We start from the raw sequence: 19440 nt of genomic DNA, 5'->3' as shown, positions 1-19440 counted from the left end.
GCAGTTAAGAAAATGCAACCCATCAGGTAATAAAGAAAAAAAAAACCCTTACAGATTCACAACAATCACAACTCCTAAAGCAAAAGCCAAATAAGGTGTCGGACAAAAAGCTGAGTGGTGGGTAGGTGCAGTTTCTTCTTTCTTTCTAAAAAAACCCCTGCTTTAAAAGTGCCAATGAGGGGGCCTAATACACCTTCCCAGGGAGGGAATACCAAAGATTTGGGGCCACCACTGAGGCGGTCCTGTCCTCCACCCCAGCTACTTTTTGCATTATTACTGCCGAGGTCCTAGCCCAAGATTGTCATGCCTTTAATCCCAACTCTTACATTTTATATATTATTTAATTGCATTTATTAATTGCATTCCATAAAACATCTCAAAGCGATTTCATGTCTTACACCCCCCCCCCTTTGAAAGGCCTAATATTTTAAGTGTACACTCACTTTATACTTTGTGGAGATGGAGGGGCAGAGAGAGAGAGCGCTTCTCTCATGAACCTCATATGATGGCTCTGGGCAAGTGGGAATGAGAGATTAAAGACTTCGCTTGACAGCAGAAGGAGCTGTGTAGGAGCTAAGAGGCAAGTAGCCCAGAAAACAGTGTGAATGCGCAGAATTGAAACTGAGCAGGTTCGATTCAGCAGTAAAACGGCATGAAAGGCAGTCTGCATGAGCTCTCAGTTAAGTGCCTTAATTCCACCAGCGTGCTTTGAGTAAAACTTGATTGTATACCACCCTGTGCTGCTTTTGCACATGATAATGCTAGTGTGTGTGGGATCAACTGGTAGTGGGTTTGGATCAGACAAAAGACAAGCACTTCTCTGTTCAGTCTCTCATTAGCTTACACAATTCACTACAAAATGTAGTGATGGCCCCTGCCTTAGACGGCTTTGTAGAAAGGTTTGCACCAATTCATGGAGACTGTTAGCCATCAAGGCTAGCTTAGGGCACCCTCCATGTGCCCCGGGACTCCCAACTGCCACCAACCCCATCCAGCACAGCCAGTGGTCAGGGATGATGGGAATTGGAGCCTCACAGCGTCTGGGAGGCCCTGGGCTGGCCCTCAAATTGCAGCTGTGGCTTGCTGCTACCATTACTGCCTGTTCTTTGAGGAGCTGGATTGAGTTGATGGAGGAAGGCAAGTCCTAACGCAGACCCAGCTTCCATTCACCTTGAGTCACCTGGGCTCCCCCTGCCTCTTCTTCAACTCTCCAAGCCCTTCCGTCAGACAGTGCTTTGTCTGATGCCATGGTTTGGGATCCCATCAAGTGGTCAGTTATTTCACAGTGGAGACAAACCTCCAATTATTCAGACAAGTTCGTATCTGGTCACTTGAACCTAATTGCTCAGCTAGGGGAGAAATTGGGCTAGGGACAGAGAGAGGGGGGCACACAAATTAATTATTACGATTATCATCTTTAAAACGGCATTGCAAATTAATTAGTCTGTGGTAGAGCATGTACTTTGCCCACAAAAGTTCTCAGATTCATCTCTGAAAAAGAGGGTGCAGATCCTGCGCCTTTAATAAAGGGGATTTCTGCAAGCATAGCTAGCCAACTGAAATTCCCTCTTCTAGACAACTGAGAAGGAGGAGCCCTGCCCACCCCACCCCTGTTTTTATTAGGTCTCATTTCCCCGTATGGGAAGGTTTCTTGCCTAAAGCCCAGGAGAGCTGCCTCCAGTCCGGTTGACCTGGACTGAGCATCTCTGGTAGAAAGCAGCTCCCTGCGTTTGTCAACTGCCTGTTGCAGAACACGCTCCAGATAACTCGGCATGGAGACGGTAGACCAAGTTGATGGTGTCCCTAGTCCAACATCTGTTTCTTTGATATTCAGAGTTTCTTATGTATGTCAGGTGCCTCCAGACAGGTGCTCCTCAGCCTTGACTCAGTTGCAATATTAAGGCCCCGTTTAGGAGCACCCATGGAGGAGAGAATTTGGGCTGCTACGGTTTTCCTGACTCCTAGATGACAAGCTGCACCTGCTAAAAATCCATTTTCTCCATTGCTAATCCAGGATATCCAGTGTTCTCCCAGTATTAACCAGTTTTCCTTGGTACCAATCTTCCCTTTCTCTGTGTTGCAAAGAAAGGAAATTGCAGAAGGGGTCAGTTTTTGTCCCTTCCTTGATCTCTTGCCTCACCCCCCCCCCCGCTCATTGCATGTCAGAACAAAGGTTCTTGGAAGGTGCTTAGGTGTCTTGGAGGCTGCCCTTGTTCAGAATTCATACTCCCCCCCCCCCCCGCAAGCTATTTTCAAAGGTTGTTTACCAACGAAAGCTACAGCAGGAGGCTGGGTGACTTGAAGCCAGTGTGAGATGAGCCCCTCCAGCGAGGGATCTTGGAGAACTCCACTTCCCTTTGCTCCAAACATGTTTACTTACTAGCAGAGGTTTAAAGACTCTCTCAAGGCAAATCTAAAAAAAAGGAGTATAAACACGGACAACTGGGGAACACTTGCCTGCGAGTGCTCCACTTGGAGAACAGTCTTTAGTAAAGGTGTCATGGGCTTTGAAGACACTCGAACTCAGGATGAAAGGAAGACATGTGCTAAGAGGAAGGCACGCTCGGCAAACCCTCACAGTGATCAACTCCCGCCCGGAATTCAATGTCCCCACTGTGGAAGGACGTGGGGATCCACAACTGGCCTCCACAGTCATTTACGGACTCACTGTTCAAACCGTGTTTATGGAAGACAATCTTACCCAGCTACGAGGGATCACCAAAGAGAAGAAAGACTTACTAGCATACTGTACTCTGTTCTTTGGCTTTGGCCACAGGTTGGCCAATCACACCTGAAGGGAACGGAGGCATCTTGTGCGTCACTCCTACCTGCACAAGCCACCTCTCCTTTTTTAGTTGTCATAATTATACAGGGCTCAATTTTAGACACAGGGTTGTGTCTAAATATCTATCTCTGCACTGGAATTTAAGAGACTTGATTGTTCTGAGTCCGTTGAAAGGTCACTGGGGCTTAAATGTTGGCAGAGTAGCTAAATTGCTAAGAAGCCAACATCATGTGCAATACTGACTTTTATTGAAATTAAAACAGTGTCTGAACACTAGTTAAAATATTCAAAAGCTTTTGCTTGCAGAACACATAGCTAAAGAAGAATACAGTATATGTAAAGTATTTACATTCACATCCTTTAGTTCCTTGAGAAATATTGCCATTTGCTGCATTTCCCCTCAAACCAGCTTCCATCCAACTAGAGAACTTAAGGCACATTCGCTTCGCAGTTAAGCCAGGTGCGTGCATTGGAGGCAGCCGATGCCCATATGCAGATGGTAAAGGTGAAGGGGACCCCTGACCATTAGGTCCAGTCGTGGCCGACTCTGGGGTTGCGGCACTCGTCTCACTTTATTGGCCGAGGGAGCCGGCGTACAGCTTCCAGGTCATGTGGCCAGCATGACTAAGCATGGCAAACCAGAGCAGTGCACGGAAACGCCGTTTACCTTCCCGCTGGAGCGGTACCTATTTATTTACTTGCAGTTTGATGTGCTTTCAAACTGCTAGGTTGGCAGGAGCTGGGACCGAGCAACGGGAGCTCACCCCGTTGCAGGGATTCGAACCGCTGACCTTCCGATCGGCAAGTCCTAGGCTCTGCGGTTTAACTCACGGCGCCACCCGCGTTCCTATGCAGATATGCAGATGACAGCTTCCCAAATAGGAGCTCTGGCATGTGCAGGGGCAGCGAAAGTAAACGCGAACAACTAATTAATTAGTATACAGGCCTCCATCTGCAGATCTCAGGAGTTGCACAGCATTATATATATATATCACATAAGAAAAGACAACCCAATAATCCCCCCCTCCCACAACACATTTGCAAGGGCATCAGATGTCAATCAGCCAGAGGCCTGGTTTTTATCTGGCACATAAAGATGTCTAATGAAGGCACCAGGGGAGCCCCCCTGGAGAGAGCATTCCACAAACGGAGCCACTGCAGAACAGCCCCGTTCTTGTGTTGCCCAGACCTCTCGTGGGGGGGGGGGGACACCAAGAAGGGTGACATCTTTGCCCTCCCTCTGATGTTTCAGCAAAGTGACTTGAAACACACCTTGCTGCCTTTTAAGTTGCTAGTGTTTGCACAGCCTCAGTGTTACAGATGATGCATAGCTACCACCTTTCCCTGCCGATGTTCAGAGCAAGAGTTGGAGACTGTGAGGTCCTCTGGGTGGCCATCCTCCCTCTCCCTTGCCATGCTGCAAGTGGGCTGGTGGAACGGTGTGGCTATCAGTGTCTGGAGGTCCACAGGTTCTGCCACCGCTGCTCCAGAGATTGACAATGCATGGGATGCTCAGGCTGGGGGGGGGGCTGCTTACAAAAGCAAAAAAAGAGAGGAAAGGCACCCCTTAAAAAAAGGCAAAAGAGGACCCAGATCTGCATATAATTTGCACGTTCTGATTTGTATGTAGAGATGCAAACTTAGAAACTGCAAGCATGATTTAAACGGGAGTACAGCAGACCTCAAAAAGGGACATGGGTGGCGCTGTGGTCTAAACCACTGAGCTTAGGGCTTGCTGATCAGAAGGTTGGTGGTTCAAATCCCCGCGACGGGGTGAGCTCCCATTTCTCAGTCCCTGCTCCTGCCAACCTAGCAGTTTGAAAGCACGTCAAAGTGCAAGTAGATAAATAGGTACCACTCCTGCGGGAAGGTAAACAGTGTTTCCATGCGCTGCTCTGGTTTGCCAGAAGTGGCTTAGTTATGCTGGCCACATGACCCAGAAGCTGTACGCCGGCTCCCTCTGCCAGTAAAGCGAGATGAGTGCCACAATCCCAGAGTCGTTTGCAACTGGACCTAATGCGACTAGTCCCTTTACCTTTACAGCAGACCTCACCCTATGGGGAAGTTGGTGACCAGGTGACCTCTGGAGTATGCCTGCTTAGTGGGCTCTCTGGGTGCCAAGCCCTGCTGCTCGTCTTTTATCTTTGGGTCCTTCAAAGAGAGAAGCATCATCTGTGAAGAAAGGCACATGACTGCCTGCAACTTTTGCCTGCAGCAGCAGCAGCCACGCAGTGGATCAGAGCCAGAAACTCTGAGCATGAGGATGTCAGGTCCTACGTCATCTGCCAGGAGGACCTTGGTCAACTATCCTGGGGTAGGCAGCAGCTGTGGGTGGGTGCCATCCCCCTGCCAATCTAATTCAGCCCTGGAAGTCAGCTTAGGCAGTCTGCGGGGTGGAAAGCTTTTTCTGAGCCCTGCTTAAAAAGCATCTCCCTGGATACAGCAAAAAAGCATGTTTGAGAAAAGTATTGCCTTTCCCATAGCATGCTGCTCTTCCAGATGGAGGGATATTTCACTCGGATGGAGCATTCAGTTGTGCAGCTGCTGCCCAGGAAGAGCTTTTGCATTGGATTCTGCAGATAATATCCTGGTCTTCCCCTCCCTGTGTCTCAGGTTCATGTTCGTGATTTGGACTGGTGCAGAATGCATCTGCTGTGCTCCTCTACTCGCAGATTTACAGCCTCTGGCTTCCAGGTAGCAGGACTGATGAAATTCTCACGCACAGAAGCCTACGTGCTCAATTTGCTTTTATAACGAATCAATATTGAAAGATTCACAAAAGGTCCCTGCTGCCTTTGATGAAGCTGCCAGGTCAGGGGTAGATGGTCACTGGTTTCAAAATATGTGTGTGTGTAGCGAAGGTCAGGGGGTTATCTAGGTAGCACTGGAAAGCTTTCTTCTTCTTTCTTCTGTTTCCTCCCCAGAATAGGAGCTCCATCTGGCACTGATAGGCTTGACTATGACGTGTGTCTGCAATGCATCTGGGGCAATGCAGAGGCCGTGGCCTCAGAAGGCGGATGGGGAGGAGAGAGGGCTGAGGCAGCAAGCGTCAGTCCTGCGCTCACTTACCAAGGAGCAGGTAATTTTCACACTTACCTGAATAGGATGCTCTCCAAGGTTTCCCAGCCCTCCCTCGGGACTGAACCTGGGACCTTCTGCATGCAAAGCAAGATCCTGGGCCACCAAGCTACAGCTCTCACATTTATTGAAACTGGTTTATTGACATTTCATTGAAACTTACTTCCATGCAAGCATGCACACCTTTTGCAAGCTTCTATTTGGGGTGCAATTTCTCAGTGTGTTGGGACACACAGAGAGAGAGAGGGGGGGGAATGAACTCTCAGCTCCAGCTCTACCTGATTTGCTATCAAGGCCACGCCTTCTTCCAATCAACACCCCCCCCCCCGGATGTGTGAGGGATTGTGCCCTGTGACGTATCTGGATCAGGTATGACTATTCACTCCAATGCAGAGGGACTGCAGAATGACTTAACCTTCAGAGGAGGTGGCCTGTTATATCTCTGCGTGCACCATTGCATAGGACTTGCCTACTTCTAATCAGAGGCCATGTTCTGATCAAGGACTCCTGCAGAATCAGGAGCCGTAGGGCAGTTAAGTCTCACTTTTATAAGCTCTAATAAAAAGGTGTTCTGGCTGTGAGAATGATGAACGCCCCATTTTAATTCAGTAGACAGACGAGTGTGTGCCTCAGCTATCCTGAAGCTGGGGAGAACGTCAGTCTAAAGTGATCCAGGATGAAACACATTGATGTCTCATTGAAGGACAAAAAAAACACAGGATGCCACAGAGTGACATTTTGGAGTTTTCTCCACCCCATCGAGTCCAGGTGCATTTGAGTCCAGGTGCGGTGTGACTACCATACTGGTGAAAACACAGCCTGCGTAGTATGGTAGTGGGATATTGGCCAAGCATTACAAGGTTAATCTGCCCGCTGTGCTTCCCCACCCTCTGATTGGCCCAGAGGCCTGTGGGCAGAGGACAAGACCAGGCAAATCATAGGCAAGCAGAAGGCAGGGTCCTTACCGTGTTCTTTCTAGTATCAGTGCAGATTTAATTTTCTCCCTCATGTTCTCCCTAGGCCAGGGCTGCCTAATCCTTAGCCCTCCAGATGCTGTTTTACTCTGAGTCCCATCAGCCCCAGCCAGCAGGGCCAATTGTAGTGGGGGGGGGATGCCAGGAAGTGTGTGTGTGTGTGTGTGTGTGTGTGTGTGTGTGTGTTACTGCTACTCCAGGGTTTGTAAGCCGATTTGTGACTCCTGGGAGTGAAAAGGGGTGTAGAAATATAAGAAAGGGAAAGGAATACTAGTCCTGCATCCCATAGGCTGGGGTTGCATGGTACGTGCCTGCAAGGAGCAAGTGCTTCGTGAAAAATAATAGACTTGAAACGGATTCTTCAACTCACAGGCCATTGCAATGGCCAGCAGACTTGTGCTACACTGAACAGCAAGCTGAGATTTGGTACATGTGTTGCCCAAGACATCCTGGTTCACATGAAAGTCTAGAAAGGGGAACATTTTCTCTTGGTCACTGGAACTTCATGACATGAGGCTTCGCCTGGCGCCATTCGCACAGTAGCTGGAATGACTGCATATAGCAGAGAACACAATTCCGGAGCCTGCCTGGAGTTAAGCGTGTTGAATTAGGACCTGGGAGAGCAGCGCTCAAATCCCCTCTCAGCCGTGAAGCTCACTGGCCGATCTTGTGCCCGCCACCGGCCCTCGTCAGGGTGGTTGTGGAGACTGAGGAAGCAAGTCATTGTTTGGCAGCAGCCGCCAAGTGGCATCTTAGGGGACCCTGCATAAAACGGCTCTTCCTTGCTCACAATATCAGGCCTTGACCGGGCCTTCAGATGACCTGGGCATCTAATGCTTAAAAGTCTCTGTGCAAAGCTGTGCAGGGCGGGGAGACTGGGGTCTCTGGAATCAGGATTGCCGGTTCTTGGAGTGCTAGCCCTGCACTTAATCCACATACGTCAGAAACTGTGTGGCAGTAATTGGGAGTTATTGCAACATCTAAGTCAGAGATGATAAGCAGCCGTAATCCAGATTTGGGAAGAAAATCCATTGTATTAACAATTCTTAGCATGCCACTGGGATTTCCTGCTGCACTTTCCACAAACTCTAAGATTAGAATGCATGGTTTCTGATCTCATTCTGCCACCTGCTGTTAGAATGCATGCGCTACATAGGAACATGGAAACCTGCCTTACGCCATTGCTCTCCACCTGCTTCCGTATCATTGACAATGATGGCTCTCCACTGGTTTTAGTCAGACTTTAAGGTGCCACAAGATTCTGTTACACTAGCAATGTGAATGATGCATTTATCATCTCAAGCTGCAAAGTCAGTTTTACTCTATTGGCCGCCATTATGTTTGTGTACATAACTAATAATTTTATCCTATCATGTGCATAACTAACAATTTTATCCTTTCATGGACTGGGAATTAGTGGTTGTTCCTAATTATTTTCCCCAGGCTATTAAGGAAGAGAATAATAGAAAATTAGAATCTTAGAGTTGGAAGGGACCCAAGGGTCATCTAGTCCAACCCTCGCTGTGCAATGCAGGAATCTCAGTTAAAGCATCAGTGATAGATGGCCATCCAATCCCTGCTTAAAAACCTCCAAGGTAGGAGAGTCTGCCACCTTTTTGGGGATTCTGTTCCACTGTCAAGCAACTCTTACTGTCAAAAATTCTTCCTTATATTTAGTCGTATTGGACTGATTCCTACCTTCTGGAGTAGAAGAAGAAGAAGAAGAGTTTGGAGTTGATATCCCGCTTTATCACTACCTGAAGGAGTTTCAAAGCAGCTAACATTCTCCTTTCCCTTCCTCCCCCACAACAAACACTCTGTGAGGTGAGTGGGACTGAGAGACTTCAGAGAAGTGTGACTGGCCCAAGTTCACCCAGCAGCTGCATATGGAGGAGCGGAGACGCGAACCCGGTTCCCCAGATTACGTGACTACCACTCTTAACCACTACACCACACAGGCTTGCTCCATCTTCCATGTGACAGCTCTTCAGATATTTGAAGATGACTATCACTTCTCCTCTCAGTCTCCTCTTTTCAAGGCTAGACATACCCAGATCCCTCAACCGTTCCTCATAAGGCTTGGTTTCCAAACCCTTGATCATCTTGGTTGCTCCCCTATGCAACCAGAGGGTGGCAACAGGGGAAGTGTGGTGCTATATACCTCTAGAGGTATGTGGTGGGCTTGCGGTGGGGCTGGTGTGAAACAATTTCCAATTAATGCCCAAATATCATAACTCCACGATCACATGTACAACATGCATGCTAGGGAAATGTGTGTTTTGGGATATGCAAAGGCCTCTTAATAATGAACTAAATGGCAGGACATTTCCTGGACTGTTCCACTTTAGGGTACGAGTGGGAATGAATGTTTGTATGTTTGAATTTCCCTACACCCAGCCACAAAGAACAGGAGTTCTTCCTAGCCGACTTGCTGCTTTTTTTTCTATGTGCAGAGAGGTTATTTTGGGAAGGGAGGACAGAGCAAGTTCAAACAGGCAGCAGCCCTACCAGGAACCTGAGGTGCTGCCATTCCGGGGGAAACTTCACCCCTGGACTCTGCTGAGTCTATGAACAGCGCCAGGACATTCTAAGGAGATCTTTGATAGTTAGGAGGAAATTTGTAAAGCAATATAATTTTTCATGTTATGTGCAACAAATGGGGAGAAAAATCATGATCAGCTAAGAGCTGCCTTGGTGGAATGTGGAACCTGCTGGAGCAGCAACTGTTCTAACGCATCATAACAGAACAGAGCTCAGCAAAAACTGCCTTGAAATGCTGCAACAGTGAAAGCATCCTCAACCCAGACTCAACATGAATAGAATGAGTAAGAGTTGGTGTGTGTGTGTGTGTGTGTGTGTGTGTGTGTGTGTGTGCGCGCGCGCGTATCATTTGTTCACTGTATTTTTTATCATACCTTTCCATCAAGAAGCTCAGGGTGGTGGCATAACTGACGTTAGCCCAGCCATCCTCAACAACCCTGGGGTAGGTTGGGCAGATAGATGGCCATGGTGCGCCCAAAGGCTCTCAGAGAAGCCCTCATGGATGTGAAACTGGGATTTTCACAGCCAAGCCCAGGACTCAAAACACTATGCTGTCAGTACTGGCTCTTCTACACCAATATCTCTTCATCGTTTTTTCAGTGGATGAGACTCACTTCCTACCAATTCCAACACAATAATCAAGGACCATCTCTCGCCATATGAACCAATCCATACCCTGAGACTATCATCTGAGGCCCTTCTTCATTTGCCTCCTCCACAAGAGCTCTGGAAGGTGGCAACGGGAGAACGGGACTTTTCTGTGGTGACTCCCTGCTTATGGAATGCTCTCCCCAGGGAGGCTTGCCTGGCACCTTCACTAAATAGAGTATCTTTAGGTGCCGGCAATAATGTTCCTCGATAACCAGGCCTTTGGCCTTTAAAATGTACTTGTGGGAGGGAGTTACTGGTGGTGGTTGTTGTTGTTGTTATGATATACCATATATGATGTTCAGTCACATACTGCAAAATTCATGTGTTGCAATTGGGAGGTGTTACCCAACAAACCTGCTTCCTCAAAAGTCAACTTTTTTGCAGTAAGGATGAGTGGATAACTTTACTGTTTCAAACCCAAACTTCCGTTTTCACCACAACCATGCTCTTCATCTTTGCAGAACTGATTGCCAAGAAGCACTTGACAGTTCTGATGCAAAATGAAATCTTTGCTGACTTCTTCAACACATTCCTGAATCTTCCTGTAAGTTCCCTCTAATGCTCAGTATATTTGGCTATGTACATATTACATATTAGTGACTTCAAATGCAGTGAGGTTGTCGCCTGCCCCGCTACATTTCAAGATGTGTTTACACGTTGCTGCACAAACCAGAGAGCGGGCAGGGATGCCTTCACCTGTTGTGCATTACCTGCTTTGTTTTCCAGTGCTTGCAACGCCCCTCCCCAAGCTCCTATTCAAGGAAGAAACAAATCCTGGGTCAGCCCTGGAACCCCTGGAGTCTCGCCTTCTTCAGAGATTGGGGTGCTGTGTAACAGTACTATCATTTTAAAAAGCAATGACTATATCCCAGTAGAAACTAGAGCTGGAGATGAAAGTAGAGACTTCATTAACCATCTTTTTCTGTATCTTTCTCTCCATCTCCCTCTCTTTCTCTCTCTCTCCACAGGTGTTTGGTCAGACCCCTATTTTCATGCACAGCACTCGTCAGTGGTATCTTTGGCCAGAATTACCATGCAACCTGGTAAATGTCGATATTTTCCAAAGCTGGCAGCCTTTTGCACATGGGGATGAGTGGCATTGATGGTATTGCTGATATTAGCTTGAAGTCCCAGGAATCTGGCACAGAATCAAATAGACTTCTTCAGTGTGTGGTGTCCAAAATGCAACTATTGGTGTTTGGCCTGTGGTAGGGGTGATGGCTGGAATCTCTCATGCTATTCCATTTCCCATCATCCTGCAATTTGCTGTTTGTGTGTCTGGACAACCTAATTTCCACCAAGGCATAATATGAGCGGAATTCAGACTTTCATGCATGCAAAAGCAGACGCACAACTGCCTTGCTGTGTCCATGCGGAATGACAAAGACGACTTGCTGAAGTGCTTGCCTCTCTCTGAAGAGCGTGAGCACAACCAATTCGTGAATAAGAGAGCTCTGTCTGGTACTGAGACATCAAAGAGGACCAGAAGGGACAAGACTTCTAGTGGATGGGCTATAAAGCTGATCACAATCCTATCCTTTTCACATAGCTATTGGTATTCTCTGTCCCTCATCTCCCTTTTTAATCTATCTCACCCTCTAAACCAAGGATAGTCAACGAGGCACCCACCAGATGTTAGTGGACCACAACTCCCATCATTCTTGGCCATTGGCCAAACTGGTTGGAGCAGATGGGATTTGTAGTACAACCTTGTCTTGAGGGCAACTGTGTTGGTTACGTCTGCTTGAAACCGTTCACCTCTGTCTTTGCTGTTGAGTTTCCTTGACACTGAATTTGGGGTGCCCGGGGGGTGTTGTGATACAGCCAGTAATCCTTTCTGCAAGGTAGTGCCAGTCAAGTAAGCTGTCTTTTACCTCCTTGTAAAGAAAATGATAAACCACAAATTTCTTGGATGCCAGGATTTTGCAGATGTGACCCCCCCCCCACTCTTTTATTGCTCATTAATACAATTTTTTCTTTAGGGATGGGTGAATCTGTCAGTTTTTGTCTCTCCCTATTTTTCCAATCTTCAGTTCTCCTCATTTCCACATCCATTCCCTTAAAAAACCACAAAATCCTCATAAAATGCCTAAACGTAATATAATGCATTTTTGTATGTTACTTTCACTAATATATGCATTTTTATATACATTTAGCCCAGTATATGCATTCTTGTGCATGTTACTAGGCCGGAAAGCTGCACTGTAAAATTTGGAGCACTGAGAATTCTGAAGGGTGGTTGTGTTTTGGTTCCTGCATGGTTTCAGAAAGTGCAAATTAGGGAGGTTCACTTTTAAATGTGAACTGGTGACTTTCTCCCATATATCTGGTCTCAAAGCACATCATTTTGGGCCAATACAGGTATCAAAGCACAAAGGCTTGATGAACTGGATGGAAAAACACCGACTGCCTTTCTTCTGCAAAACCAACTTGTGCCTACACTACCTTCTCTGTGAAGAGCTCCTGAGTTTCATCCGGTCTCCAGAGGCAGGTAAGAGTTGAGATGAAATGCTAAAAGAAACATTCCAAGCAGTATCTGCCAGAAAAAACAACAACCAGGGAAACTGAGTGATTGTCCAAACTAATGTAGAACCCACAAAAAATCCCAAGTATCCAACCATGAGCAGATTCCTCGTCCACCTGGGAAGGAAAGAAGAAGGAAAGGAGAAGGAAAACTCTGAGACTGAGCCTCTGCTGCCTTGCAGGATATCTTTGGGAGAATAAAAGGCTGCACAAATTGGATGGTGTCTTGTGCGCCTCCTTCTGGCAACTCTTGCAGCCAAGCTGGTGCCACCAATACACTTTTGGGTGACCTGCCAACACACCTTTTCAGTGTGTCGCTTTGCTTTTGCTCTACAGCGGAGATGCTGCGGTGGATCAAGGCTGACCAGTGGCTCCTTGAGAAGTGCATTGGGGGCAGCCGGGGGATGTGGCGCTTCCGCGCCTTCATGCAAGGAATGGCAGGTAAGAAAAGGGGACGCGCAGCACACAGAAATTACACAGCGGGAAACAAATGGCAACCCCAGACTCTGCACCTCCTCTGTTTGATCCGTGGGGCTGAACATCTGTCCAGCTCCTTCTATCTGATAAAAACCTGCCTCTGCACACTCTATCAATCTCTAAGGGTAAAGATATCACCATTTAAAAAGGCTTAACAGCAAACTCTTTAGCTGTGGTGGGAGCCTCGATTCCATTCACTTCTGCAACTTGCATGATACAAATATATGTTTGCAATAGCAAATCAGCTTCTGGCTCAGTTGTTTGTCTTGCTGTCTTTCCTCGTGCTGCCGGTGGGTAGCCTGCCCTATTATTTTAAAGTGCTAATGAATTGATAGCCTCCATCCTGATATTTTAAGGAGAATGCAAGTTGAATGGTTAATGTGCATAACAAGCAGCCATTGTGTACATTCATCAGACCTCCTGGAGAATGCGCACATTTCCTGGTCAAGATGCATAATCTCCAAGAGACCTTGGGTAATTTGCATGAATCAAATGAATTTTGTACATTATCTGGCCATTATGTATAATACCCAACAGGCTTTGGAAAATGTGCAGATTTCAGGTGAATCTTGTACATTCTCCAGCCAACATGTGCATATTCTCCAGTCAGTATGTATAGTCTCAGAAAATATGCCCCCTTTTCTATCTTCCTCAGAAGTGTGCAGTCTGTACCCCCTGGGCTGCTGGTCGCCTTAACTTATGTGGTTAAGGTGGCACTGTGGTCTAAACCACTGAGCCTCTTGAGCTTGCCTATCGGAAGGTTGGCAGTTCAAGCAATGGGAGCTCCCATTGCTCTGTCCCAGCTCCTGCTATCCTAGCAGTTCGAAAGCATGCCAGTGCAAGCAGATAAATAGGTACCATTGAGGCAGGAATGTAAATGGCGTTTCCGTGTGCTCTGGCTTCCGTCACAGTGTCCTGTTGTGCCAGAAGCGGTTTAGTCATTCTGGCCACATGACCTGGAAAACTGTCTGTGGACAAACGCCGGCTTCCTCGGCCTGAAAGTGAGATGAGTGCTGCACCCCATAGTCAAATTTGACTGGACTTAACTGTCCAGGGGGTCCTTACCTTATTAATCTTATATGGCCCACAACACACCTTCCCACTGATCAGCTGAACAACAGAAAGGACTAGGCCTCCAGATAAAGAATAATTCCCCTACCCCTGAAGTCCAGCCTCCTTCACTGCTCTCACCTGTTCCCCAGCCCGGAGAGCAGCACAAGGGGGATTGCAGGTAGAGGAATGTTTTTAACCTTCCATACCCCTCCTAAGCAAACCATCCCTGTATACTTTTAACCTCCCTGTGAGCTTTTGCCCCTTCAGTGGAGGAGAGCCTTTAAAGCAGAAAGCAACCATTTTGCAATCCAAGTTTCACCACCAAACCCCCCTCAAGAATTAGCTGAAAATCCTATTCCTTCCCAGCAGGACATTACAGATATTGCCTGGAATGCGTAGTCCTAACTTTAGGTCTAATCTACAGGGGAAGAGCTGACCAAGTTCTGGCTCGCTACGGAAAGGATACTTGGGATTGACGAGACTGATGAGTCCCAGCAAGATCTGTACGAGTCCCTGATCCAGGTGTTGATGGCTACTCACTTGCAGGAGGGCTCCACCGTTGTCATCCTCTGCAACACAACCATTGGTAAGAGACACACTCTCATAGTGCTGTGATGCTGCAAGAGAACTAATTATATAATTAAAGGTTCCTGGGAACCCCCAAGTGCCCCTTTCTAAATCAGCGACTCCCCGCTGCATCTTTCCGTGATTCCCCACAGAGTCACCTGCCTGTGGAGTCACCTGTTGTGTCTCTGCATGTGATACTGCTTGGCTAGTTTCCTTCAAAAAGGTCCATTGATCCTAGCACACTGCTTCCCAAAAAGGCCCGTCACGTGCTCCCAGGAAGCCCGCAAAGAGAGCTTGCAGGCAACATCTCTTCTTTTTCCTGCTTCTGAACCCAGAAGTTCCATTTAGCCACAATGGCTGATAGCTGTTGACAGGGCTATCCTTCATGACTATCAGAAGGCCTGGCCCCAACAGTGACTCCACTCACCTGGAACACACAGTATAGACTTCTCAGAGGACAGATAACTTTTACCCAAACATGCTTTTTTTAAAAATCTATTCATGCATATGATTGACGTGTAAGTCAGAGAAAAACGGTGCCTCAGCCACTGGAAGTGTGACAACTTGTGAGATCATTGATGGCATGCACAGATGCTTTATCTGAGGTTCCTTCATTGCAAGGGGTTGGACTAGATGACCCTTGGGATCCCTTCCAACACTGCAGTTCTATGATTCTGCCACTGGCTATTCAGACTCCCTCTTTGATACAAGACGCCAAATGAAAATATTAATATTTTGGGGTGGACTGGTGCCTTTTCCCCTTAATGCATCCCATTATGTGGGGGTGGGGAGTGTCTGAGCATCCTCCAGGCAACGGATAGCTAAAATTGTGCCCTCCGTCACACTTGCCATCTGACAGCAGTCATCCCAGAAGTGGACACGGGATTAAAAAGAAGCCCAGCCAGTCAGCAGAAAGACCATTTTCTTCTTTCACAACTCTATGAACCATTAACTCCTCTTTCCCCCAATGCTTTGTAACATTTGCAGAATCCCTTCTGAAAATGACTCCCTACCACCCGCAACACGTCCGCTCTCGGAGGGAAATCCTGTCCGAGATGCAGAAAGTGGCCCTGTTCAAGATCGAAAGCTACTGGCTCCCAAACTTCTACATCCACTGCAAGTTGAAGATGGAGAAGGAGCCAGCGTGCCGCCATCTCCTTGAGCAGTATGAGGAAAGGCTGCACAGGGCAGGTTTGCCAAATCAGGCGGTGTCTCCTCGGCCGCCCATGAGCATCAGGCAAAGCAGCAGCGAAACAAAATCCTATTGCAGCTTGGAAAGCAAGAGGATGGTTTGGGACCATGTAACAGGCCAAGGCTACTCTGAAGGAGGGAAGCACAAAGAAAGCCGCAAGAAGAAGAAGTCACGCAGAAGCAGTCCGGCACACAAGAAGCACCGTCATTCTGCAAGACATTCTGCAAGGCATTCTGCCAGTTCCAGTCCTTCTCCTGCAGATCAGATCCGGGATTCAGCAATGGGCGTTTCCGATGAATCGCCAAGCTTCAAAAGCAGTCCAAGCGAATTCATGTCCTCTCCTCTGGCAAATGAGCTTGCTAACGCAATCACCTATAATAAGCTGCGCTCTTCCACTCCTGTGGTCCAGTTCCCTTCGCTGCTTGCCTTAAAAACCCTTGTCAAGTCTCCCATGTGCTTAGATTTCCTTCCTTGGGCACTCACTGCCGACAAATGTGCAGGGCGCCCCTTCCGGGAGTTTTTGCTGCGCAGGGATTATGGCCTGGAGGTGCATCTCCTAGACCTGTGGCATGACCTGGAGGACTTTTTGCGCATGATGCTCTGCTCCCTTGGCGAAGGGAACATCCTTCTGCGCCATGTCATGGGAGAAAGGATTTGTGAGCTGTACCTGACCCAGAACAGCAACTGGCACCTCCCCTTGAAACTGACAACTCTCAGGAACTTACAAAATCTCCTTCCTTCTGGACATGTTATACCCTGGGTACTAAAGGCACAGAAAGAAATCTGTAAGGTGGGAAAGCTTGTTTTCTCTCCATGAAAATTAATAGCGGGAAGCATACTTGAGATTTAACCCAGTAAAGTAGTTGTATTGTAATCAGGGTCTAGCATAGACAACATGCCCTGATGCCAATTGCACCCCTTTCCCCAAAACAAGGAGGAATTCCAAATATCCATTCTTTGTGGCCCTGGCTTCCCCACTTCTTTGTGGGAAACATAGATGCCCCTCGTAAGCCCATAACCCCTCCTTTCCTGTAGTCAGAGATGTGTGGCAGAGTTGCCGCTGGTTTTTCTAGCCTGCTGTAGGCAGCCAGGCACACCATGTCAGGAATGCATGCAGCACATAGTTAACTCTTTATTGTCAAAAGTGGACACTTACAGTCATTTCTATGGCTCTGAATGGCCACGCACACCAACCTAGCATCTAGGCAGTTATTGCCAGGCCCAGACTCTAGGGAGCAGTTGCAGCAACAGGGGACCACTCCCCCTTTACCAGTTTATGTACCTTCCCCTGATGGGCTGTGCAGTTGCAACTGGAGATCATGCCTGCATGGAAGCTTCCTCTGCTCACCCCTCTTCAGTCCCCTCATGGTTCTGGGAGACAGAGGTGTGGGAGAGGGGGGAGAAGCACCTGGCCCTTCACTTGCCTGACTTGCCTCCGTCTCCTCTTCTTCTTCCAAACCATCCTGCGCTCCACCTTCCAGCTCTGGAGTTCCCCCTGCCTCTGATTCTTGCTTCCTGGCTGGCACAGGTTCCCACAAATCACAGGGGCCCCCTCCCAAGTCAAACTCCAGCCCCCCTTCCCTGGCGCACTCTGCAGGTCCCTAACACACCACGTGCCTTAGTTGTATCTGAGAATCCTGAACTGGTGCAAACTGTTGAGGGTGTAAAAGCCCTGTGAGCTGTTGCCAGTGAACTCTGTGAGAAGGAACAGGACAGTGGAAGAAGGAGAGGGGGGGGGGGAGAAAGAAAGAAAGAAAGAAAGAAAGAAAGAAAGAAAGAAAGAAAGAAAGAAAGAAAGAAGGGATTGAGAGGAGGAAGTGCAGAGAGGCCTTAGGATAGGGAAACTGGAGATAACATGGAATGGAAGCACAGAAAGAAGACGCTGAGGACAACTGAGAGATGGGACTTTGTGGATGTTGGAATAGAAAAGCAGCTGGCTTACAAAGACAGGTGCAGTCCTGTGATGGTGCAGAGGAAGAGACAGAACTCACACTCTGCAGTGCCAAGAGAAGAGGCTGATTTAATAAGAGGCTGCGTTAGCCTCTTTAAAACGCATTCCAAAGCACATTCATTCTCTCAAGGGATTCTGGGCACTGTAGTTTAACTCTCACGGAGTTACAGTTCGCAGCAGCAAACTTCAGCACCCAGGATTCTTTGAGGGAAAGAATGCGCTTTAGAGGCAAGGTGCACACACAGCCGGGGGGTGGGGGTGGAGCTGTGGCCCTCCAGATGTTGTTGGACTAAAGCTCCCATCATCCCTGCCCACCGGCCAGGCTTGCTGGGGAAGCTGGGAGTTGGAGTCCAGCAACACCGAGTTCCTCAGACCTGCTGCAGTAGAGTGAAGTCAGCCTTGCTGCCCAACCTTTTCAGTAGCTAAGCAGCACCGCTTTTTGCCTAGACGTCTTTCCAAGGCTTGTGTGGCATAGGATTTGTCGAAGAAGTTCTCTCTCTCACTGCAGAGTGGTCTAATTGATTTAAAGAGCTTGCTTGCAGGAAGCTCGAAAGTTGTTGCCTTTTGCCTGAAATGGAAAGAATACCTGCATAAGACTCCGTTCTCGCTTTCCGTTTAGATACTCAGCTTCCTTTATGAGGATTTCCTTCAGCACGACGATAAAATGTTCCTGTTTTATGTGGTAAGCTGGAACCACCAGGGCAGTGAGGGGCTTGTGAGGTGTCAGGGTGTGATCAAAGGGTCATGTTTCCCTATAAGAGAGATGTGGAACCTGTGGCCCTCCAAATGTTGGTGGATTCCTAGCACCCATTAGCCCCCCCCCCCAGCGTGGCCTGTGGTCAAGGATGATGTGAGCTGCTGTGCAACAACTTCTGGAAGGCCACAAGTTTGTGAGGGAATAAAATATGAATCTCTGTGGACCCGTGTGTGTGGGTGAGGTGAACAACAAAAGGAAATGCCTGGATGCCTGGATTCAGAACAGTGGGTTTTGCACACTCTCCTGCAGGCAGAGAGCCCCTGTAGCAGAGATTAAACTCACAAAAGTTAACCAGCACTATAGTGTTAGGAATATAGGTTGTTAAACCTTTTTATCCCATTCTGAGGTACTCACAGCACTTCTCTCCCTACCCCCTTCTGCTGTGAGCAGATCACACACTGTTAAGTAAGTTTAAAATGCTTTACTTACAGTTTCAAGGCCTCAGTCATCCATTATTCCATGCAGAAGCATGGATAATACAGGCAAAATAGTCTTGGGTAGAAAATAGAGGAAAGAGAGTTTTGTACATGTGCTCTAAGCTCAGAGCTAACTTAAGCCCGTCTGTCTTTACATGATGCAGAGAATGGGAGAGGAACAGTAGGACAAGGGTTCACAGCCTCCTTTTCTGGAGGAAGGTCTAGGAACTACACGCTGTGGCACTAACTAGCCCTATGCTTGCTAGCTGTATTTGACTGCAATCTCCAACCAAGTTTCCAATTTCTAATCTATAACATGGCAGCTGGTCGAATGACCCTGGATTCTGTGCTGCATCTCCTGACAGACACTGCCCAGTCTTGCACCCTAATGCAGTGGCTTGACTTCACCCCCATAGCTACACTCCATTGTCTCTTGAGCCAGATGGATGTCAGCAACACCCCTTTAACCGTCATG

General features: G+C 47.8%; 1 protein-coding gene across 12 annotated transcripts in view; it reads left to right on the top strand.

Moving 5' to 3' along the window:
* The window catches only part of RGSL1 (regulator of G protein signaling like 1), a 40144-nt gene that overhangs the window by 887 nt on the left and 19817 nt on the right, over nucleotides 1-19440 (top strand). For 2 of the 12 annotated variants that reach the window (XM_083507070.1, XM_083507069.1), the window contains exons 1-8: nucleotides 8384-8432; nucleotides 10491-10573; nucleotides 10998-11072; nucleotides 12391-12520; nucleotides 12889-12993; nucleotides 14507-14668; nucleotides 15637-16631; nucleotides 18412-18474. In XM_083507070.1, the coding sequence (XP_083363196.1) occupies nucleotides 8399-8432; nucleotides 10491-10573; nucleotides 10998-11072; nucleotides 12391-12520; nucleotides 12889-12993; nucleotides 14507-14668; nucleotides 15637-16631; nucleotides 18412-18474 (1647 nt within the window). In that variant the 5' untranslated portion in view covers nucleotides 8384-8398. Of the gene's footprint in view, nucleotide 1; nucleotides 122-5709; nucleotides 5865-8280; nucleotides 8433-9575; nucleotides 9673-10490; nucleotides 10574-10997; nucleotides 11073-12390; nucleotides 12521-12888; nucleotides 12994-14506; nucleotides 14669-15636; nucleotides 16632-18411; nucleotides 18475-19440 lie in introns of those variants that run through there. The other 10 variants (XM_083507072.1, XM_083507071.1, XM_083507065.1 and 7 more) reach the window with 9 other exon arrangements.

The sequence above is a fragment of the Podarcis liolepis genome (genome assembly GCF_965112155.1).
Source record: "Podarcis liolepis genome assembly, chromosome: 6".
Lineage (NCBI taxonomy): Eukaryota > Metazoa > Chordata > Lepidosauria > Squamata > Lacertidae > Podarcis > Podarcis liolepis.
The sequence above is the reverse complement of the archived record's forward strand: the minus strand, read 5'-3'. Positions and strand labels throughout refer to the sequence as shown.